This window comes from Vipera berus (genome assembly GCF_964194415.1).
Source record: "Vipera berus genome assembly, chromosome: 6".
In the NCBI taxonomy this organism is placed as follows: Eukaryota; Metazoa; Chordata; class Lepidosauria; order Squamata; family Viperidae; genus Vipera; species Vipera berus.
This window is the reverse complement of record NC_138208.1, coordinates 89141616-89165695: the sequence shown is the minus strand read 5'-3', so window position 1 is coordinate 89165695 and position 24080 is coordinate 89141616. Positions and strand designations below refer to the sequence as shown.

The 24080-nt window shown below is 44.5% G+C and overlaps 1 protein-coding gene across 2 annotated transcripts; it reads left to right on the top strand.

The window, feature by feature from the left end:
- The first annotated feature begins 2088 nt into the window (after positions 1-2088).
- SLC35B4 (solute carrier family 35 member B4) lies at positions 2089-22565 on the top strand. 2 transcript variants are annotated; one of them, XM_081331770.1, is made up of 10 exons: positions 2089-2224; positions 5639-5752; positions 7749-7851; positions 8958-9007; positions 11204-11285; positions 15488-15551; positions 16703-16812; positions 17170-17245; positions 17839-17914; positions 19873-22565. In XM_081331770.1, the coding sequence occupies exons 1-10, from the start codon at positions 2148-2150 to the stop codon at positions 20123-20125; spliced, it is 1005 nt and encodes a 334-aa protein (XP_081187896.1). In that variant the 5' UTR covers positions 2089-2147; the 3' UTR covers positions 20126-22565. The 2 variants fall into 2 exon arrangements, with proteins under 2 accessions (XP_081187896.1, XP_081187895.1); XM_081331769.1 differs by lacking the exons at positions 2089-2224; positions 5639-5752; positions 7749-7851; positions 8958-9007; positions 11204-11285 and having other exon boundaries at positions 14328-15551.
- The last annotated feature ends 1515 nt before the right edge of the window (positions 22566-24080 follow it).

Genomic DNA, 24080 nt, shown 5'->3' with positions numbered 1-24080 from the left:
GTCCTTGGTGCTCTCTGAGCTTGGCGGTTGCCTTGCGGACGTTTCATGACCCAACTAGGCAACATCATCAGTGCTAGAAGGGTGGGGGGGTTGTGGAGAGGAGGAAGAGGAAGAGGGGGACTGTTGGGTTCCACTGTATTTTATTATTATAATGGAATGCAATACTAGTAGTCCTCGACTTGGGACCACAGTTGAGCTCAAAATTTCTGTTGCTAAGCGAGACATTTGTTAAATGAGTTTTGCCCCATTTTATGAACTTGCTTGCCACTGTTGTTAAGCGAATCACTGCCGTTGTTAAGTGAGTAACACCGTTGCTAAGAGAATCTCGCTTTCCCATTGGCTCTGCTTGTCAGGAAGATCGCAAAAGGGGACCACATGGCCACGAGAGACCCTGCGACTGCCATAAATACGAGCCAGTTTTCCAGCGTCTGAATTTTGATCATGTGACCCTGGGGAATGTTGCGACGGTCGTAAGTGTGAAAAACGGTCATAGGTCGAAGACTGTCTGTACAATGCAGTGCAATACAACACAGTAATCTGATGTAAAATGTGATATGATATATTGTAATATGGTATATGATGATAGAATAGAATAGAATAGAATAGAATAGAATAGAATAGAATAGAATAGAATAGAATAGAATAGAATAGAATAGAATAGAATAGAATAGAATAGAATAGAATAGAATAGAATAGAATATGGAATGGAAGGGGAATAGAATAGAATAGAATAGAATAGAATAGAATAGAATAGAATAGAATAGAATAGAATAGAATAGAATAGAATAGAATAGAATAGAATAGAATAGAATAGAATAGAATAGAAAATATGGAATGGAATGGAATGGAATGGAATAGAATAGAATAGAATAGAATAGAATAGAATAGAATAGAATAGAATAGAATAGAATAGAATAGAATAGAATAGAATAGAATAGAATAGAATAGAATAGAATAGAATAGAAAATGTGGAATGGAATGGAATGGAATCGAATAGAAAATAGAATAAAATGGAATGGAATGGAATGGAATAGAATAGAAAAGAAAATAGAATAGAATACAGAAATAGAATAGAAAATAGAATAGAATACAGAAATAGAATAGAAAATAGAATAGAATAGAATGCAGAAATATAGAAGAATAGAGAATAGAATATAGAATACAATACAGTTCAATACAATATCAGCATGTTGTTGTTGTTAGTTGCGAAGTCGTGTCGACCCATCGCGACCCCATGGACAACGTTCCTCCAGGCCTTTCTGTCCTCTACCAATCAGCATATGATAATATAATATAATATAATATAATATAATATAATATAATATAATATAATATAATATAATATAATATAATATAATATAATATAATATAATATAATATAATATAATATAATATAATATAATATAATATAATATAATATAATATAATAATATAATATAATATTATAATATAATATAATATAATATAATATAATAATATAATATAATAAATATAATATAATATAATATAATATAATATAATATAATATAATATAATATAATATAATATAATATAATATAATATAATATAATATAATATAATATAATATAATATAATATAGCATATTATAACAGTATAATACAATATTCATGCTTTCTATTGCTTTTTTTTCTATTTTCTCTTTGCCTTTTCTTTCCTTTTTCCTTTCCACGTTCACTTCACTCTATATGTTTCCTTATTAACTCTGCGCAATCTTTTAATTAAAACCATTTAATTTTTTTAAATTTATTTATTTATTTGTTTGTTTTTAAAAAAGCTTCCTGCCACGAAAAGTCTTCTCCCTCTCCACCACCCTCCCCCCCCCGCTTCCTCCAGCTGGGCAAGACGGACTTCAATTCCCAGAAGGCGTCTGGGAAGGGAGCGGGCGGGGGGGAGAGAGAGAGAGAGAGAGAAAGCGATACGGCCACGCGTACAGAGGGCGGGGCGCGCGGGGCTCCCTGGGAGACGTAGTCCGCCCCGCTCAGGAGCGCCGTCAGGTTGCCCGGGAGAGAGCCGTCTGAAGAACTACAGCGGCGGGCAGGGCGAGGCCGGCTCGGGCAGGAAGCGGGGGCGCCGCGCAGGGTGCCGGCTCCGCGCTTGCGGCAGCGCCGGTGCTCTTCGCCGGCACGATGCACGCGGCCCTGGCGGTGGGGCTGGTCTTCGGGGGCTGCTGCAGCAACGTGGTCTTCCTGGAGCTCCTGATCCGGTGAGTGTCGGTGCAAAGGCCAGGGGAGGGGGGAGGGGGGGCTCTGCCCCGCAACGTGGGAATGGCTTTCCCTGCGTCGGGTAGCTTGGGCTGGAGGGCGGTTTGCCATGAGCTGTGTGGATGCATGTGCGGGTGATGTTACCCAGTTGGGTCAGGAGACGTCTGCAGGAAAAGCACCAACCTCTGGGAGCATCAAGGACCCTCCCACGCACAGTCTTCTTCTTCTTCTTCTTCTTCTTCTTCTTCTTCTTCTTCTTCTTCTTCTTCTTCTTCTTCTTCTTCTTCTTCTTCTTCTTCTTCTTCTTCTTCTTCTTCTTCTTCTTCTTCTTCTTCTTCTATAATAATAATAATAATAATAACAACAACAACAATAATAATAATAAGTTGGAAGGGACCTTGGAGGTCATCTAGTCCAACCCCCTGCTCAGGCAGGAAACCCTATCAGGAAACCCTTTCAGGCAAATGGCTGTCCATTCTCTTCTTGAAAACTTCCAGTGTTGGAGCATTCACTGCTTCTGGAGGCAGGTTGTTCCACTGGTTAATTGTTCTAACTGTCAGGAAGTTTCTCCTTAATTCCAGGTTGCTTCTCTCCTTGACTAGTTTCCATCCGTTGCTTCTTGTCCTGCTTTCAGGTGCTTTGGAGAATAGCTTGACTCCCTCTTCTTTGGGGCAGCCCCTGAGATATTGGAACACTGCTATCATGTCACCCCTCACCCTTCTCTTCGTTAAACTACACATACCCAATTCCAGCAACTGTTCCCTATATGTTTTAGCCTCCAGTCCCCCAATCATCTTTGTTGCTCTTCTCTGTACTCTTTCTAGAGTCTCGAATAGACTCATAAACATCTGGAAAAACCACAAAGCTCAAAGATCACCAAGGACCCCACAGTTCTTCTTCTTCTTCTTCTTCTTCTTCTTCTTCTTCTTCTTCTTCTTCTTCTTCTTCTTCTTCTTCTTCTTCTTCTTCTTCTTCTTCTTCTTCTCCTCCTCCTCCTCCTCCTCCTCCTCCTCCTCCTCCTTCTTCTTCTTCTTCTTCTTCCCCTTCTCCTTCTCCTTCTCCTTCTCCTTCTCCTCCTCCTCCTCCTCCTCCGATTTCATAAACCCAGAGACAGGATGATGATGATGATGATGATTAAACTTTTATTCATTAAACATGAAACTCAGTCAACTGAACACTCAAATGGACTGGCACTAATGGCTGACACGGGTTGCTGCCAGCATCCTAGGTATCAACCAGGTATCTCCTTAAAATGTTAGATGTTCTGAGTAGCACAGGTTTTTGGTAGCTTTGCTGGAGTTATTGCAGGAAGCTGCAATGTATTTTGCAAAGTTTTTGGACATAGTTCCCAGTGCCCCGGTGACAATGGGTATCACTGTTACGCGTTTCATCCATAATCGCACAGTTTCAATGGCCAGGTCGCGGTATTTCGTAATTTTTTCCAGTTCTTTTCCTTCGACTCTGGCATCTCCTGGTACAGTGATATCAATCAACTGTATGCTTCGGTTCTCTACGACGGCGATATCTGGCGTGTTGTGTTCCAAATGGCGATCTGTCTGTATTCGGAAGTCTCACAAGATCTTCACCTTCACCATTATTATTATTATTATTATCATCATCATCATTATCATTATTGTTATTATTATTCCTTCTTCCCCTCCTTCCCCTTTTCTTCCTCCTCCTCTCCACAAACCTCCCTCCCTTCTAGCACTGATGATGCCACCTAGTTGGGTCATGAAACATCTGCAGGAAAATCACCCAGCTCAGAAAGCGCCAAGGACTCCACAGTCCTCTCCTCCTCCTCCTCACCCTGGGTCAGGAATGTATCAATTTAAATTCTGTGGGGTCCTTGGTGTTCTCTGAGCTTCATTCTTGGCTAGCAAATGCTTCATGGTCCATTCGCACTGATGATGTTCCCTAGTTGGGTCACGAAACATCTGCAAGAAAACCATCCAGCTCAGAGAGTGCTGAGGACCCCACAGTTCAGCCCTTAGCTATAAAAGTTCTCTCCAGTCAACTATTAATGTTTTCCATATTCCTGAGTGTCTGGATTTTTCTGAGTCTTGATCGCCTCCATTTGCAAAGAAATGTGTGGCATTTAAAACGCTTTTGGCTTTTCCTTGCTTGGTTATTTTTCTTATTTTTATCTCCAAGTTGGTGGGAGAAGAACCAGGTTCATCTTTAATAGTGATTTCTTTTTTGACCAACAACTGGTTTTATCCTTGATTCGTCTCTAATGTTCCCGTTTGCAAAAATAAATCAGGAGGAATTTGACATGTTCAGCTTTACACTTTTTCATAAAATGTATTAGCTTGAATAAACTATGAATGGCCTCTGAAGCGGACAGTTACTCGCAAGAAGTGATTAAATCTTCTAACATGTAAATTAAAGAGAAAAAGAGTACTCTCCAAGCAACATTTTTTTTAAAAAAAAAATGTGTTTTCGAACATTGTGGAGAAAATAGACTTAAATAAGAACTTTTAAAACAGGATCTGTGACAAGGTGATTAAGATGATTAACTGGAAAAGAAGCTTCACATTGTTCCTTGTAGAAATACCAGAAAAATGTCTCTATTCAATTGTCATCTACTAAAATTACTAAGAAATGTACTAATTTAAGGCTGATAAATGAGAATATGATTAGAAGAAGAGAAAGCCAAGAAAAGCTACTGTGTGGCTTACAGAATTATAGAAACTAATTGTTATTGATTGTTTGCAAATAGAAACCCAGAGAACATGCTGTTTACCCAATATTAAGCTGATTAGGTTAAAAAAAATGAATAAAATGTATTAAAAATAAATAAATTTTTAAAAGGTGGGGTTCTTAAGCCACGTAGAGCTTTTGTTTGTGCAGCCGCTTAAATCAAAATTTGTCTTAATGCATTCAGCGAATCAAGATTGTGCCGTTGAATTGAGTGCATTGATTAAGGATCAGCTTGCACAAAGCCTTCAAAAGCTGAGAAAAACCTGTTTTTCTCACTTCCAACATACAGCAGTTACGTAATTGCACACCGCAATCCTTGACTTACAACCCCAGTTACAAAGAGAGTTTCCGTCGCTAAACAAAGCAGTTAAAATGAGCCCTGCTTGATCTTGTGACCTTTTTTTTTTTGCCACGGTTGTTAAACAAATCGCTGAGTTTGTTAAGTGAATCAGGCAGTCGTTAAGCAAATCTGGCTAGTCACGTAACCCCCTGGGACACAACGACTGTCGTAAACACATGCTAGTGTCCCATTTTGATCACGTGACCAGCTGTGATGGTCATAAGTGTGAGGACCGTTGTAAGTCATCGTTTTCGGAGCCGTTGTCGCTTCGCACAATCGAAGTTGTAAGTCGAGGATTGCCCGTATTCTGTTTCCTCAAGATGTCGCCAAAGCGGCAGACAAATTGTGATATTTTCTTTTCTCTCCTCTCCAGGGAATTTCCAGGAAGCGGGAATTTGATCACATTTTCCCAGTTCTTCTTTATAGCTTTGGAGGGTTTTATTTTTGAAGCCAAGTTCGGAAGGAAACAGCCCAGGATTCCTATCAGGTATGGCCGGTCTCTTTTATTTTGAAATATAATTTTTATTCGAGTTGATCAAAGTGTAAACCACAACTGAAAATAAAGATAATAGGGAAGGAAAAGAGCCACAATTCCTGTCAGATATGGCCAATCTCCTTTATTTTGAAATATAGTTTTTATTCGAGTTTTATCATAATATAAAGTAGGAAGGAAAAGAGCCACAATTCCTGTCAGTTATGGCTGATCTCCTTTATTTTGAAATATAGTTTTTATTCGAGTTTTATCATAATATAAAGTAGGAAGGAAAAGAACCCACAATTCTTGTCGGATGTGGCTGATCTCTTTTATTTTGAAATATAGTTTTTATTCGAGTTTTATCATAATATAAAGTAGGAAGGAAAAGAGCCACAATTCCTGTCAGTTATGGCCGATCTCCTTTATTTTGAAATATAGTTTTTATTCGAGTTTTATCATAATATAAAGTAGGAAGGAAAAGAGCCACAATTCATGTCAGTTATGGCCGATCTCCTTTATTTTGAAATATAGTTTTTATTCGAGTTTTATCATAATATAAAGTAGGAAGGAAAAGAGCCACAATTCCTGTCAGTTATGGCCAATCTTTATTTTGAAATATAGTTTTTATTCGAGTTTTATCATAATATAAAGTAGGAAGGAAAAGAGCCACAATTCCTGTCAGTTATGGCCGATCTCCTTTATTTTGAAATATAGTTTTTATTTGAGTTTTATCATAATATAAAGTAGGAAGGAAAAGAGCCACAATTCCTGTCGCATATGGCCAATCTGTTTTATTTTGAAATATAGTTTTTATTCGAGTTTTATCATAATATAAAGTAGGAAGGAAAAGAGCCACAATTCCTGTCAGTTATGGCTGATCTCCTTTATTTTAAAATATAGTTTTTATTTGAGTTTTATCATAATATAAAGTAGGAAGGAAAAGAATCCACAATTCTTGTCAGATATGGCTGATCTCTTTTATTTTGAAATATAGTTTTTATTCGAGTTGATCATAATATAAAGTAGGAGGGAAAAGAGCCACAATTCCTGTCAGTTATGGCCGATCTCCTTTATTTTGAAATATAGTTTTTGAGTTTTATCATAATATAAAGTAGGAAGGAAAAGAATCCACAATTCTTGTCAGATATGGCTGATCTCTTTTATTTTGAAATATAGTTTTTATTTGAGTTTATCACAATATAAACTACAACTGAATACAAAAGAACTGGAAGGGACCTTGGAGGTCATCTAGTCCAGCCCCCTGCTCAAGAAGGAGAACCTGTATCCTTTCAGATAAGTGACTGTCCGGACTCTCTAATTTTTATTTGAGTTTATCAAAATATAAAATGCAACTGAAAAAAATAAATAAAGATAATGGGGAAAGAGAAGGAAAACAGGCCACAATTCCTGTCAGGTAAGTATGGCTGATCTCTTTTAAATATAATTTCCGTTGAAGTTTTATCACAATATAAAACCACAACTGAAAATAAAGATGACGGGGAAATGGGGAAGGAAAAGGAAAGATGAAAGAAGTGTAGGGAAAAAAAAGAATAAAACCAGGGATTTCCAGCTTTTTTCAGTGCCATAAAAGTTCAAAATAAAATTACATTTCTGTAACAACAAAATACAGGGAGTCCTTGTCTTACAACGGTTCGTTTAGTGACCGTTCGTAGTTACAACAAAACTGAAAAAAGGGACTTAGGACCGTTTTTCACACTTATGAACCGTTCCAAGCTTCCCCAGGGTCACGTGATCAAAATCCAGAGGCTCGGCAACTGGCATGTACTTAACGACGGTTGCAGCCTCCCAGGATCGCGTGATCCCCTTTGGCGACCTTCTGACAATCAAAGTCAACAAGGAAGCCAGATTCACCTTAGATCGTGTTACTAACAAACTTGAGGACTATATGTATTTTGATTTGTGATCCTTCTTTCTGCTTGGGTAACAAGCGGGAGGTCTGTGTTCGAGGAACTTCACCTCCCACATAACGTGCTTCTCTTCTTTCTAGGTTCTACCTCGTTATGGTGGGCATGTTCTTCACAGTGAGTGTGGTGAACAACTATGCTCTCAACCTGAACATTGCGATGCCCCTGCACATGATATTTAGATCGGTGAGATTCGATCTCAGTTTTCAGTATTTTTGTTCATTTATTTATTTATACCCCACCTTTAATATTTTTATTCATAACTCAAGGAGATGAACATGTCTACTACTTCCTCCTTTCCCTCAACAACAGCCCTGTGAGGTAGGCTGCGCAGAGAGAGGGAGGGAGGGAGGGATTGGCCCAAAGTCACCCAACCGGCTTTCATTCCTAAGGTGGAACTAGAACTCACCGTCTCCTGGTGATTGGCCCAAAGTCACCCAACCGGCTTTCATGCCTAAGGCGGGACTAGAACTCACCATCTCCTGGTGATTGGCCCAAAGTCACCCAGTTGGCTTTCATGCCTAAGGCGGGACTAGAACTCACCATCTCCTTGTGATTGGCCCAAAGTCACCCAGCTGGCTTTCATGCCTAAGGCGGGACTAGAACTCACCATCTCCTGGTGATTGGCCCAAAGTCACCCAACCGGCTTTCATGCCTAAGGCGGGACTAGAACTCACCATCTCCTGGTGATTGGCCCAAAGTCACCCAGTTGGCTTTCATGCCTAAGGCGGGACTAGAACTCACCATCTCCTTGTGATTGGCCCAAAGTCACCCAGCTGGCTTTCATGCCTAAGGCGGGACTAGAACTCACCGTCTCCTGGTGATTGGCCCAAAGTCACCCAGCTGGCTTTCATGCCTAAGGCGGGACTAGAACTCACCGTCTCCTGGTGATTGGCCCAAAGTCACCCAGCTGGCTTTCATGCCTAAGGCAAGACTAGAACTCACCGTCCCCTGGTGATTGGCCCAAAGTCACCAAGCCGGCTTTGATGCCTAAGGCGGGACTAGAACTCACCATCGCCTGGTGATTGGCCCAAAGTCACCCAGCTGGCCAGATTCACTTAACAACTGTCCTGCTATTTTAACTGCTGCAGTGATTCACTTAACAACCAGGGCAAGAAAGGCTGTACAATGGGGCGAAAGTCACTGTAAAACTGTCTCTCTTAGCCACAGAAATGTTGGGGCTCAATTACGGTCATAAGTCGAGGACCACCTGCCCGTTCAGCCTCTACTATCCCGACGACTGTTAACCTGTCTTTTCCCCCCTCCCTTCTTTTCCATTTCTTTCCTTGTAGGGCTCTCTGATAGCCAGCATGGCACTGGGAATCATCATCCTGAAGAAAAGGTAAGATGGCTTCTTCCGGTAGCCATGAGTCTTCCATTCGGTAGAATAGAAAAGAATCACAGAGTTGGAAGGGACCTTGGAGGTCATCTAGTCCAACCCCCTCCTCAGGCAGGAAACCCTATTCCATAGAATAGAATGGAATGGAATGGAATGGAATGGAATGGAATGGAATAGAATGACAGAGTTGGAAGGGACCTTGGAGGTCATCTAGTCCAACCCCCTGCTCAGGCAGGAAACCTTATACTATTTCAGACACTAGAATAGAATAGAATAGAATAGAATAGAATAGACCTTTTAGATCATCTAGTCCAACCCCCTGCTCAAGCAGGAAACCCTAAACCAGGGATCAGCAACCTGAAACAGTGAAAGAGCCACTCGGAACCGGTTCCCTCACAAAAGGAAAAACTGGGAGCCGCAAAAAAATGTGTGCACATGCGCATACATGCATGCATGCGCAGAACAGGGTTTGACTGAAGAGTGGAGCCAAGGCGAGATATGCACCTACCCTGCATATTTGAATTGATTGGTTGAACTTTTTTAGTCCCACTTTTTTTTTTTTGAACTGCACATAGCAGAGGACTGGGAGCCGCAGGAGACGGCTGAAAGAGCCACATGTGGCTCCGGAGCCGCGGGTTGCAGACCTGTGCCCTATACGATTCCAGACAAGTGGCTCTCCAGTCTCTTCTTGAAAACTTCCAGTGTTGAAGCCCCCACAACGTCTGGTGGCAAGCTGTTCCACCGGTTAATTGTCCTCACTGTTGGGAAATTTCTTCTTAGTTCTGGGTTGCTTCTCTCCTTGATTAGTTTCCGCACTTCACTGCAGTGGTTCATTTAGCAACCGTTGTAAGAAGGGTGATGAAAATGGGGCAAACCTCACTCCAGAAATGTCTTGCTTAGTGACAGAAAATTTGGGGCTCCATTGGGTTGTAAGCCGAGGACTGCCGGTACGTAGGTTTCACAGGGTGTTAGGAAGATTTTTCAAGAGCCCCCCCCCCACTTTCTCTCTCCCTCCCTCCCTCCCCCTCCCTCCCTCCCTCTCCGCTTTTGACCTGTTTTTCAACAAGATTTTTATGAGTCCTTTTCACAACTGGATGCCTGAAATTTGAGAGTCGGCGACATCAACGCAACTTCCTGGTTTTCTGAAGAATGGGGGGGGGAGGAAGGAAGGGAGATTGAGTAATGCTGGGTTGGGGGGGTATCCCCTGGAAGGGGCAGAGCCAAACCGGTGTATGGGAGGGGAAGTAAGCTTGGGGATGACATGTTCTCATTGTCCTCAAAGAAACCCCCTCCTCAAATTAAATATTGCTGAGATATGGCTTTCTTGCTGTTATTCCTGAAGGGGGTGTGGGATTTAAATGGTTTGTATGTGTGTGTGTGTGGGGGGGGGTGTCTGTCTGTTGTTGCTATGGAAGAAGGCACCATTCTTTAGGGACCAAGAGAGAGCCAGTACTGTCTAGTGGTGAAATCACCAGGCGAGAAACCGGGAGACAGAGAGTTCAAGTTCTGCCTCAGGCACGAAAGCCGGTTGGCTGACTTTGGGCCAGTCACCAGGAGATAGTGAGTTCTAGTCCCACCTTAGGCATGAAAACCAGCTGGGTGATTTTGGGCCAATCACCAGGAGACGGTGAGTTACAGTCCTGCGTTAGGCATGAAAGCCAGCTGGGTGACTTTGGGTCAATCACCAGGTGATGGTGAGTTCTAGTCCTGTGTTAGGCATGAAAACCAGCTGGGTGACTTTGGGCCAATCACCAGGAAACGGTGAGTTCTAGTCCCGCCTTAGGCATGAAAGCCAGCTGGGGGACTTTGGGCCAATCACCAGGAGACGGTGAGTTCTAGTCCCGCCTTAGGCAGGAAAGCCGACCGGGTGACTTTGGGCCAATCACCAGGAGACGGTGAGTTCTAGTCCCGCCTTAGGCAGGAAAGCCGACCGGGTGACTTTGGGCCAATCACCAGGAGACGGTGGCCCGTAGACACCCAGGTGCCTTTCAAGCCTAAGGCGGGACTAGAACTCACTTCCTCCTGGCTTCTAGCTAGGTGCCTTCGCCACTGGGCCAAACTGGCTCTTTCTTTCTTGCTGAAAAGCTGAGATTCTCAAACCTCAAAAGCTTGGAGGGGGTTTCCCCAGGCAAAGCTGAGGGGGGGTCTCGGGCTGCGTTGTCCCTTGTGTTGAAGCTCTCCCATCCTTCTCTTGCACAGGTACACTCTCTCCAAATACATCTCTATAGCGTTGGTCTCTCTGGGCATTTTCACCTGTACTCTCATGTCAGCCAAAGAACTGGTAAGCATCCTGATCCTCCCTGTTAAATGCCTGTCTTCAAGATTACACACACACACACACACAAACACACACACAGACACCCCAGCCTGCCCCACACCCTTCCCGGGCACAAACCACTGCCCAAATGAGCGTGCCCTGCCTCAGAAAGGTGGATTTAGAGATGGGGGAAGCCACGTTTCCCTCAGAATGTCTACCTGTCCTACCAGATCTGTTTATGGAGGTTCTCCATCATCCAGGTCGTGGTTGTCCCCAAAGGTGCTTTTTCACGCGGCAACTGGACTGCCTTGTTTTTCTTTGAAGACATTTCGCTCCTCATCCCAGAAGCTTCTTCAGCTCTTGACTGGAATGGTGGGGAATGGAAGGATTTATACTCCTTGCAGACAGCTGGTCATTTGCATGCTTTTAGAGAGAATGAAGGGCAGACAACGGCCTGCAGCCAAGAAGTCTCCACACCCATTTGCACTACTCCAGGTATCCTCACGACACAGATGAACCCTCCGAGTGGCCTCAGCCACCTTCTAAAAGAAGGCAAATGACCAGCTGCCTGCAAGGAATATACTGTCAATCCTTCCGTTCCCCGCCATCCAGTCAGAGCTGAAGAAGCTTCTGGGATGAGAAGCGAAACCTGTTCTGTCACTGCGTTGTTTTTTTTAGTTTTGCCAGCTTTGTCCATTTCTGTACATTTCCCCCTGCTCTCTGCACCTGTGTTACTATCTTATCATCTAACCATAGTGAATGTCACATGTTCAGCCATGTTATGGTTTTACTCTTGTTTTGTCCCACTAAGGGCGCATGTCTAGAAAATGTTTTCTCACTTTTACTTTGTTTTCTGTCTGGTGAAGGATGTAGTCAGCTAGGAGCTTTTCTTTTGCTTTATAATAATATAAAGTTGGAAGGGACCTTGAAGGTCATCTAGTCCAACCCCCTGCTCAGGCAGGAAACCCCTATACCATTTCAGACAAATGGCTGTCCCGTTTCTTCTTAAAAACTTCCAGTGTTGGAGCATTCACAGCTTCTGGAGGCAAGTTTTTCCACTGGTTAATTGTTCTCACTGTCAGGAAGTTTCTCCTTAGTTCTAGGTTGCTTCTCTCCTTGACGAGTTTCCATCCGTTGCTTCTTGTCCTCCTTTCAGGTGCTTTGGAGGATAGCTTGACTCCCTCTTCTTTGGGGCAGCCCCTGAGAGATTGGAACACTGCTATCATGTCACCCCTCACCCTTCTCTTCATTAAACTACACATTTCCTGATTAAAGTTTTATATACAGTAGAATATGCCTCGGTTAGGTTTATTTTTAACCACAGTCCACTGCCCTCTGATAGGGAAGTATTAATTTCCCTGACATCTTCAGATTAAAACAAGGAAGTCCAGTTGCCTCGTGGGAAAAAAGCACCTTTGGATCAACCGTGACCCGGATGACGGAGAAACTCCATAGACAAAGGGAACACGGCTTTAGAGAGTCGTTGAGGCCACTTGGAGGTTTATCTGTGTCCTCGGGAGTCACCTGAGTGGTGTGATGCATCTCCAGTCTACAACACACTCCTTTCAACAGTTCCTAGGAGGCTCCCCACCCATTTGCACTACTCCAGGTATCCTTAAGGGCACAGATAAAACCTCCAGGTGGCCTCAACGACCCTCTTAAGAGAAGGCAAATGACCAGCTGTCTGCAAGGAGTATAAATCCTCCCATTTCCCACCCTCCAGTCAGAGCTGAAGAAGCTTCTTGGATGAGGAGCGAAATGTCTTCAAAGAAAAAAAAAAGGATGAGGAGTGAAATGTCTTCAAAGAAAAAAAAAAGGAAGTCCAGTTGCCTCCTGAAAAAAATCACCTTTGGGACGACGGTGACTCGGATTGACAGAGAATCTCCGTGGACTCGTTTCTTCCCTTAAGTCTGGCTGAAGTTTAGTTCGCTGGTGGCCATGTAGGGATTCTAACGCTGATGCCTTTTTTCACTCCAACCCCAGATTCTGCTCCTCCTAAAGATACGGTGGGCCTGGTCCTCGCCCCTTCCCCTAAATTTTGCTACCCAAAGGCAGCTTGGGAGCCCCTCCTTTATCCAACACCCCTGCCCCCCGATATTCAACAGTTCCCCCCCTCTCCCCCCATAATCCATTTCGCCTTCCGTAAAGCTTTGAAGACCTGGCTTTCCTCCAAGAACTGGGATAAGAGACGATACGATTTGGCCCCAGGATTTTGTTGCCTTTCTGATATTGAGTGTACTTAGTTTTTATGACGTTTATTTTATTTTTTTAACGTTTTAAATTTTGATTGGCAACCGCCCAAGGTCAATTGGAAGACGGGCGGCTATATAAATGTTTTAAATAAAGGAAGTGGCTTCTTTTAACGGGCTGCAGCAAATTTGCCTGTCCGTACGGCAACAGGATGACGTTGGCGGCAAGCTGGAACTTGCCCCTCCACGTGGTTTCATCTTTTACCTGGCCAGGTGGCCCAGCCCAGACTAGCTTGTGCCGGTTAGGTAGACCCCCCCCACCACCTTTGTCTTTTTCTTTTTTGGAAGGGGGGGGAATATTTTCGTGACTTGGTCATTGGATTGTAAAGTTGGAAAGTTGCCGCTGCGTGCAGAAAAAGCCAGGGAAGTCGTTAAAAAAGAAAAAAAAAGGAGTGTGTGTGGGTGTGTCATTTTTCCTATTCAAATTTTCTGGCTTTGTTTGATTTATGGTCCGCCGTCAGCAAAGTCGTTGCAAGGTAGAGTGCAACAGCGGCAAGGAAAGAAAAAAACAAACCACACACCAAAACATTAAATACAACAACTAACGCAAATACAATAAAAGCAATAAAAGCCTTGAACTGCCCACAGAGGCTGACATGAAATGAAAGAATAAACTTGAAATCAAGGAACCAAAGGGCCTCGACCTTGCAGCGTTCCAACACAGCCGGTCCTCGACTTAACGACCACAGGGGAGGCCCAGATTTCTGTTGTTAAGCGAGATGTGTTATGTGAGTTTTGCCCCATTTTGCGACCTTCTTTTTGCCACAGTTGTGAAGCGAATAAACTGCAGTTGTTAAGTGAGGAATAGGGTTATTAAGTGAATCCGGCTTCCCCATTGGCTTTGCTTGTCGGAAGGTCGCCAAAGGGGAATCACGTGACACACACCCCGGGACGCTGCAACTGTCGCATGTACATGCCAGCCTCTTGAGTTTTGATCCCGTGACCACGGGGGAGGCTGCAACGGTCATAAGCGTGAAAAACGGTCCTTGGTCCCTTTTCTTTCAGCGCCCATAGTAACCTTGAACGGTCACTAAATGAGCTGTTACAAGTCAAGGACAGCCTGCGGCTGCCGATAAAAAACTGCCATCTTTGGTGGAGATCGTGAGGATTCGGTCCAGGAGGAGGAATCTCAGCGCAGGAGTTTTCGCTGGAGAAATATGTCCGCGAAGGTCTCGGGGTCAGGGCTGGCCAGAGGGGAAAATCCCCTCGCAAAATGGGACTTAGGGAAAACCTTCCATCCAATGCTGAATTTTATGGGTGGCCTTTGCAGTAATCTACCAGTTGCACTCATTTATAGTCTTTCATCCTAATTTGATGCCTGTTGATAAATCTTGTAAGAGCAGATCAGTTGCAGAAGCTGATATTTTCTTTCTTTCTCTCTCTTTCTTTCTTTCTTTCTTTCTTTCTTTCTTTCTTTCTTTCTTTCTTTCTTTCTTTTTCTTTCTTTTCTTTTCTTTCTTTACTTGCATACTTTCTTCTTTTCTTTCTCTTTTTTCTTTTTTTTCTTTCTTTCCTTGCTTACTTTCTTCTTTCTTTCTTTCTTTCTTTCTTTCTTTCTTTCTTTCTTTCTTTCTTTCTTTCTTTCTCTTTCTCTTTTATTTCTTTACTTGCTTGCTTACTTTCTTCTTCTCTTTCTCTTTTATTTCTTTACTTGCTTACTTCTTTTCTTTTTTCTTTCTTCTTGCTTACTTTCTCCTTTTTTTCTTTCTTTTCTCACTCCCTTTATTCCCTCCTTCGATCCATCCACCCGTCATTCTCCTTTCTTCCTTCCTGCCCTCCCTCCTTCCCTTCATTTTTCTTCCTTCCCTGCCTCCCTCCCTCCCTTTGTTTTCCTTCCTTCCTCCCTTTCTTCCTTCTTCCCTGCCTCCCTGCCTCCCTTTGTTTTTCTCCTTCCTTCCTTCCTTCCTTCCTTCCTTCCTTCCTTCCTTCCTTCCTTCCTTCCTTCCTTCCTTCCTTCCTTCCTTCCTTCCTTCCCAGAGCTCCGTGTCGGGTGCGAATGAAGACGCTGAGAGCATCTCTGCCTTCCTCTGGTGGCTCCTAGGTCTGTAACCGCCCCCCCCCAACCATGTTCTGAGCAGGTGCAGTTGTGGAGGGGGACACAAAACAGAATCCAAACTGTATAAATTGGACTTAACGGACGCTTGGATGGATCGAAGGCTCTCCAAAACCCAACAACCGCATCTTTTTCTAATTTTTAGTGCGGCAGAAGGAGGAGGAGGGCGATTCCAAAATAACCACCATCACCATACTTTATGTAATTTGAATTGCATTGCATCCAATTCATGTAAACTTTGTACTAAATCGGATGCAATTTGCGGCCGGCCTTCCCCCTCTCTTTATTCTGTTGCCAGCTGTTTTTTTGTACTTTGTCCAGGCCTGATTCAAGTGGTGGTGTGGTTGCACCCTCCACCTACAGTCAAGAGTTCCACAGGTTCATTAATCACACTGGCCGAAAGCGGCTTTTTCTATTGCCACACCTGGGTCTTTCCCGCTCATACCTTTGCTGAGCTCACCTGATTAGCCTCAGGTGTCTTCGCTCCGTTGAAAGACCCACAGAAAGCACTCACAAAATAAGGGGAGTGGGCTGGTGGCGGTGTGAATGCTGGCCTTTGGGGGCTGTGCAGAGAGAATATTTTTAAACAGGGCCAAGAATGTGTTTTCATGGGGTCCTCCTTGGTGCTGTCTGAGCTGGGTTGTTTTCTTGCAGACGTTTCATGACCCAACTAGGTAACCTCATCAATGCTAGAAGGGAGTGAGGTTTAAGAAGAGGGGGAGAGGAAGAAAGAGAAAGAATGAAGGGGAAAGAGGAGGAGGAGGAAGAGAAGGAGAAGAATTGTGGAGTCCCTGGTTCTCTCTGAGCTTGGATGTTTTCTTGCAGACGTTTCATGACCCAACTAGGTAACATCATCAGTGCTAGAAGGGAATAAGGTTTAAGGAGAAGAGGGAAGAGGAGGGGGGAGGGGAGAGGAAGAAAGAGAAAGAATGAAGGAGAGGGAAGAGGAGGAGGACTGTGGGTCCTCGGTGCTCTCCGAGCTGGGTGGTTTCCATGCAGACGTTTCATGACCCAACTAGGTAACGTCACCAGTGCTAGAAGGGAGGGGGGTTGTGAAGCAAAGGAAGCGAGGAGGAGGAGGAGGATCTTCTGCTGAAGGGCAAATCCAGAATATTGGTCTCAACCATTATATGTTTTAGGAATTGCAGCCTTGACCTTTGCCCTCCTCATGTCAGCCCTGATGGGCATCTTCCAGGAAACCATCTACAAGAAGTTTGGAAAACACTCCAGGGAAGCCTTATTCTACAATGTAAGTGTCCACCCTCCATTTTATCTGGTTTCAGTTTGCAGGAGTTAAGTGGCTTTCCCCAAATACCAGATTACTGTAGAATTCCCCAGCTAGCCTGCTTTAAAATGGGTGGACCTCCACTCCCAGAATTCCCTAGCCAGCATGCTTTAAGAAGGGCGGACTTCACCTCCCAGAATTCCCCAACCAGCATGCTTTAAGATGGGAGGACTTCAGCTCCCAGAATTCCCTGGCCAGTAGGCTTTATGATGGGTATACTTCCACTCTTCAGCTATGCTCCAGGATTTGCAGGTGTGATGGTGATGCAAATTCAATTTTGCCGGTTCTGTTCCAAAACTCTTGTTTTATTTTTCCTCCTAGCACGGCCTTCCTCTTCCCGGATTTCTCTTTCTGGCTCCAGATATTTACAGACATGGACTTCTCTTTAGTCAATCCAGTGAGTTTATCTGGAGTTCTCATTTTTAATTTGAAACCGAAGTACGCCAGGTGCCGCTTCAAATTAGAAGGAATCTGGTGTCAGTATCCAGCTCAAGAATCCAAATCAAACTCCAGGTTCATTCGGTTTCCAAAAATCTTACTGTTTATTGATTACACGGCATGTGTATTCCACCTAATTCTGAGGGTTCCCGGACACCAGTTCATAGAATTAAACATTAATTACTCCGGCCAAACCCCCATCCTCTCACCCTAGTCCATGTAAACAATTTCACTTTGTTATGGGAACCGTCTGCTTCAAATCCACACCTGTTCTGGTGTTCTTGAAAAGGTTTCAGGCTCTCACAGTCTTGAGCAGAATCATAGAGGTTTTGTTGCTCCATGTAAGCCATTTTAAAGCAACACCTCCCCCCCCCCACACCACCACCCCTTACTCTATTGGTAAGAGGCACGTAGCTGCCAAAGTTTCATCTGTGACTTCTGGTAGCTGTTGAGTTGTCCTCTTTAGGACAGAGTGGAGTTACTCAAGACCAGCTGCTTAGCGTAAGCGTGTTCTTGAAAGGGCCCCGCCTCACCGTCCTCTCTTCTCCACAGCACTCGTCCAAGTGCCGTTGGTTGGGCTCAGCCTACCCGTCATGTGGTTGTATCTCATGATGAACGTCGTAACTCAGTATCCTTTTGTTTTTTTCCTTTTGGACAACGCCTAGCAGATGATAACGGTGAGGTTGAGGCTCGGCCAACGTCCTTGGGTTCCCTGTGCTGGAGGGTGACTCCTCGGAGTCTTGCGTCTTGTCCAGGTTTCCTTTGAACGATGTCCCCTTTCTCTGCGGGGTTTTTGACCTTGCTTGCTTTCTTGCTTTCGATGTTTCCTGACCCAACTAGGTAACCTCAACAGTGCTGGGCTGGGAACAGGCATCTTCTCAATTTAAGGTCAGCAGCTGGTTAGCGTTGGATAAGGATGTTGTTGTTGTTAGCTGCGAAGTTGTGTCCGACCCCTCGCAAACCCCATGGACTACGTTCCTCCAGGCCTTCCTGTCCTCTACCATCTCCTGGAGTCCATTTAAGCTCACGCCTCCTGCTTCAGTGACTCCATCCAGCCACCTCATTCTCTGTCGTCTTCTCTCGCCCTCAACCTTTCCCAGCATTAGGCTCTTCTCCAGTGAGTCCTTCCTTCTCATTAGGTGGCCAAAGTATTTGAGTTTCAACTTCAGGATCTGGCCTTCAGGGTTGATCTCCTCTAGGACTGACCGGTTTGATCGCCTTGCAGTCCAAGGGACTCGCAGGAGTCTTCTCCAGCACCAGAGTTCAAAGGCCTCAATTCTTTGGCGCTCGGCCTTTCTTATAGTCCAACTTTCACTGCCATACATTGCAACTGGGAAGACCGTAGCCTTGACTATACGCACTTTTGTTGACAGGGTGATGTCTCTGCTTTTTAGTGTGCTGTCTAGATTTGCCATGGCTTTCCTCCCCAGGAGCAAGCGTCTTTTCATTTCTTGGCTGCAGTCCCCGTCTGCGGTGACCTTAGAGCCCAGGAAAATAAAATCTGTCACTACCTCCATTTCTTCCCCATCTATTGGCCAGGAATTGAGAGGGCCGGATGCCATGATCTTGGTTTTCTTAATGTTAAGTTTCAACCCAACTTTTGCACTCTCCTTCTTCACCCACAACAATTAGAGGATAAGGATGAATGGCACTCAAAAGAGAATTAGACTTAGTTCGCTTGTGGCTGTGTAGGGATTCTAGACTGATTCCTCTTTTCACTCCGCCCTCAGATTCTGCTCCTCCTCCTCCTCCTCCTCCTCAAGATAGGGTGGGCACAGGCCTTGTCCCCTTCAGCAGACCCCCACCCTTTTAACCTTCCATAAAGTTTTTCCCCAAGAGCCGGGACAATACAGTTGGCACCAGCTTTTTGCTGCTTTTCATGTTTTGAATGTGCTTAGTTTTTTTGAGGCCTTTGAACTCTGGTGCTGGAGAAGACTCCTGCGAGTCCCTCGGACTGCAAAGCGATCAAACCGGTCAGTCCTAGAGGAGATCCACCCTGACTGCTCTTTAGAAGGCCAGATCCTGAAGTGGAAACTCAAATCCGTTGGCCACCTAATGAGAAGGAAGGACTCACTGGAGAAGAGCCTCATGCTGGGAAAGGTTGAGGGCAAGAGAAGAAGGGGATGACAGAGAATGAGATGGCTGGATGGAGTCACTGAAGCAGGAGGCATGAGCTGAAATGGAATCCAGAAGATGGTAGAGGACAGGAAGGCCTGGAGGAACGTTGTCCACGGGGTCGCGATGGGTCGGACACGACTTCGCAGCTAACAACAACAGTTTTATTGCATTTTTCATCATCTCATTGTGGTTTTTATCTTTTTACTTTTGATCGGGAGCCACCCAGCATTGACTTGTCAGATGGGCAGGTATATAGAAGTTTTAGATATAGAACAGAATTTCCAGCTGGCCCCAGGTCAAAGAAGCTTCCAGGCCTGCAGAAACTCTCCAGAAGAAGTTTTCCTTCAGAGAGGTGACCGCCAGCCACGTAGAACCTCGCAGCATCGCAGGTGGAAGGGCATCATCTTCACGTCTTCTCCAATCTCTTTTTTTTTGGCTCCTTTTTCCTTAACTCCGCCCCTCTCCCAGATACATCTGCATCCGGGGGGTCTTCATCCTGACCACGGAGTGCACCTCCTTGACCGTCACGCTGGTCGTGACGCTGCGGAAGTTCGTCAGCCTGATCTTCTCCATCCTCTACTTCCAGAACCCCTTCACCGTCTGGCATTGGCTGGGTACCTTCTTGGTGTTCGTGGGGATGCTGTTGTACACGGAAGTGTGGAAGAATCTGGGCTTTGTCCGACCTTGTGGACCCAAGAAGGTGGAGAAGAAGCTGGAATGATGATGGAGATGTCCTTGGGGGGGGTGGGGGAAAATCATCTCCATTGGACCGGGGTGTGTGTGCCTTTACTACTAACTAGAGCGTTTTGCGCCGACGGACAGAAAACGGAGTCAGATTCTCTGTTGTCCGGACGGAAGGGTTGATTTTTTTGTAATACAAAAGTCGCAAATCTTGGCTGGGCCAAGCCGACGCACGTCCCCAGGAGAAGGGGGGAAACGGTTTTTCGTCTTTGGGTTGTGGGGGTGACAACGATAAGGGGGTTTCTTTTGACTGAAGAGGAATCTTGATTCATGGTTGGTGCCTCCGGTGACTCCATTAATCGGCTAATTTTGCCACCGGAGTTTGCAAACAAACAAACAAACAAACCCCCCCCAAACATTCAGCATCGGCTGCTTTTGGTTCATGGATATCAAATTATTGGGATCAAACTCGGACTTTAAAAGAAATAGATGCGGAAGTCGTTCTGTGATAGTCTGGCTTGCAGTGAAGAAGCGGCCCATTTCTCCCCTTCCATGAGGCCGTGGTTGAAGACCATCTCCAGAAGTTTGTGGCCCATCGGGGACAGCAGAGTCATGCCAATGAGAACTTGGGCAAGGCTTAAGAAGATGTGGACAGCTGTCAAGTTGCTTTGAGGTTGGAGCCGAGCGTTGGCCACCCGTTTGCCATCTTGGCCCAGCAAGCATCATCCAAAGTTGGTTCCTCAGAAATCTGACCAAGCGGTAGCTCTTTCTGTTGTCTGTTAATTTGTGGATAGGAAGTTGGCTAGCTCTCCAGATCTTTCTCCTCAGTACACGTAAACAAACAAAAAAACCTCCTGACCTTCCATCTAGAATAAGGTGTGTCCAACCTTGGCCACTTTTAAGACCTGTGGACTTTCCAGAATTCCCCAGCCAGCCATGGTTGGCTGGGGAAATTCTGGGAGTTGAAGTCCACAGGTCTTGAAAGCGGGCACGGTTGGACACCCCTGGTCTTAAAATATCTTAAGTGTCCCTAGATCCAAATTGGCCTATTGGCAAAGGAAGACTAGCCAACTTTCTTGATAGACAAAAGTCTTGGCCCAACAGGGTGGCTATCTGTCCGGTTCCTTTGAGGGCAATCCAGAGCAGTCTTCCTCAACCTCAACGCCTTCGAGAAGTCATGTAGACTCCTCAACTCATGAGGAATTCTGGGAGTTGAAGTCCACAAACTTCTGAAAAGTTGTTAAGGTTGAGAGACGCCAACGTAGAGGTGTGGCGCCAATGTTCTCCTCTGATCTGTTCTTCAGTGACTATTTGTTGTCTAGGAATGACAGAATAAGCTAAACAATTCCGAAGCCAACTGGGGAACTGGTTTCTGAATTGATTTAAAATGGAAACGCTGCAAGGTTTTCCTGGTCAACCTTGTCTATGAAAAGGTCTTCTCCAAAACCAGGTCTCCCTATGAACAAATATATGTTCTCTTATCTGCTCCCCTTTCCTGACGGGAGGGCCACGAGTAGTCTTACTCTGTGACCGCCTCCCTTTAAGCAGCTGTAGATTTTGAGGGTTTATTTAATTTTTTATATTTTTGGGGCAGCATTGTTGCATATTTATATTTGTAATCTGCATTGACAAGCAAGTGGAGTGGCTTTCCTTGGTGCTATAAAGCAGTGTTCCTCGACCTCGCCCGCTTTAAAATGGGTGGACACCAACTCCCAGAATTCCTCTGGCTGTGGGGAATTCTGGGAGTTGGAAATCCAGGCCTCTAAAGTTGACGAGGTTGAGGGACACTGGTACAAAGAACGGCGGAAGTGTTTTCTTTCTTTCGTTCTTTTTTCCCTCCCTCTCTAAAGACATCTCACCTGAATTTTGGTTACACCGGTGAAGGGGTGAAGGCCCCAGAAAACCAGGAGACAGTGAGTTCGAGTCCCATTTTAGGCGGCACAAAGCCTTAAAAAAAAAACTGAGCCACGCATTTTTCCTGAGCCCTGGAAAGGAGGCAATGGCCAATCACTTAAAAAAAAAAGCTTTGGGTAGGAGTTGCCGAAGAATCAGGCAAGCTTGAATTTTAAAAAGCACCATTTTTTGTTCTAGCCTTTTTTGGGGGGAATTTCCCCCCCCCCCTCTTCACCGTAGCCGAATTGGGTTGTGTTAAAATTGTGGTGCCTTGGAATTTGTTCAGATGTGGGTCCCTTTACGCTAGGAAGGTTGGGGGTTCAAACAGCTCCCTTCAAAGGTAGAATGGCAGCAAGCACCCAGCAGGATTAAACTAGGTTCCCCTGAAACCTGGCTTGTCCCTTTCCACTGGCGTGCAGCGGTTTCTGAGAAGCCAACCTCTGAGTTGAGCACTTGGTGCCAAACCAGAAACACGAGTTATTCCGATAAACCGAGTTAAGCCTGTTGTCCTTTTTTTTTTTTTAACAAAACTCCTCTTTGTTGGTCAAAGATGGTTTTCTATCTAGGTTAGTGGCTCGGATTTAGCAGATTGAAAGCCGGCAAGTGTGTTTGTTCCTGTCCTCCTTTGTTGCTTGAAGCCAACAGGAAGATGTTCTTGAACGGTGCTTTTGGTCACCCACCAATAAACCCACATTGCATTAGTTAGTCAATTATCTAGACCAGGCCTTCAAACCTGGCCCTTTTATGGCTTGTGGACTTCAGCTCCCAGAATTCCTCAGCCAGCCAAGGCTGGCTGAGGAATTCTGGGAGTTGAAGTCCACAAGCCATAAAAGGGCCACGTTTGAAGACCCCTGATCTGGACGTAATGTGTCTGTTGCAGGAAAATAAACACAGCAGCCTCTTTCTTTAGTTGTGAGCCGGATGCATCAACTGGTTTGTCTCAGCAACACAATCATTCTTCTATTTAATGGTAAATCTTGATATTTTCTGCAAACACCATACCTCACCCTCACACCCTTTGGGAACGCTTCAATTGGATCCTTTCCCCATAAACTTCGTTTGAGTAGAGATATGCCCAAGGTTTTAAGCAAGAAGACGAGGATTTTAATTAATTCCTTGAAACTCTTAGGTTTGAAAAGAGAAACTTTTGCAAGGCGTAAAGAGGTTATCGTATGGATGTCTATTTAAAAAAAAGCAACCTCTGGATACTGGCTGAAAATGGAATTTATTCAATAAAGAGTATTTGTGAAACACAATTTCCTGATCCGTTTTTTTTCTCCCCCGTCTCTTACCCTCTGCAACTTTTAAGATCTGTGGACTTCAACTCCCAGAATTCCCGTAGTCCCTGCCTCCATTCGGTTTATTTTTAATGAAATTCAGTGGACGGAACAATTTTGGCACCCAATTTTAATTCTCTGCAACGATGGGTGAGCGAATGCAAGTTTTATTTTGAAGCTCATTTGACTATCAGCCATTGTGTAATTGTGGAGCTCCAAACGCACGCAACACAACTTTTGTGGTTGAAACGGGAGCCAATAAGAACTGAGGAACAGAAGCAGGGTGCATATGAATATATTAGCGTGCATCTATGCATTGATAAAGAGTCCTCAACTTACCACCGCCATTGAATCCCCAAATTTCTGCCGCTGAGACATTGGTCGAATTTTTGCCCCATTTTATGACCTTCCTTGCCACGGTTGTTAAGTGAGTCACTGCAGTTGTTTAGTTAGTGACGTGGTTGTTAAGCAAATCTGGCTTCCGCCATTGACTTTGCTTGTCAGAAGGTCGCAAAAGGGGAAAATCACCTGACCCCGGGATGTTGCGACCGTTGTAAATACGACTCAGTTGCCAGGTGTCTGAATTTTGATCAGGTGACCCCAGGGATGCTGCAATGGTCATAAGTATGAAACAGGGTCATAAATCGCTTTCAATGCTGCTGTAACTGAATGGCCACTAAATGAATTGTTGTAAGTCCAGGACTCTGTATTCATACCCTAACACAGGGATAGGCAACCTTGGCTCTTTTATGACTGGTGGACTTCAACTCCCAGAATTCCTGAGCCAACCATGCTGAGGGGAAAGGGAGAGGTTTCCAAGCTGAG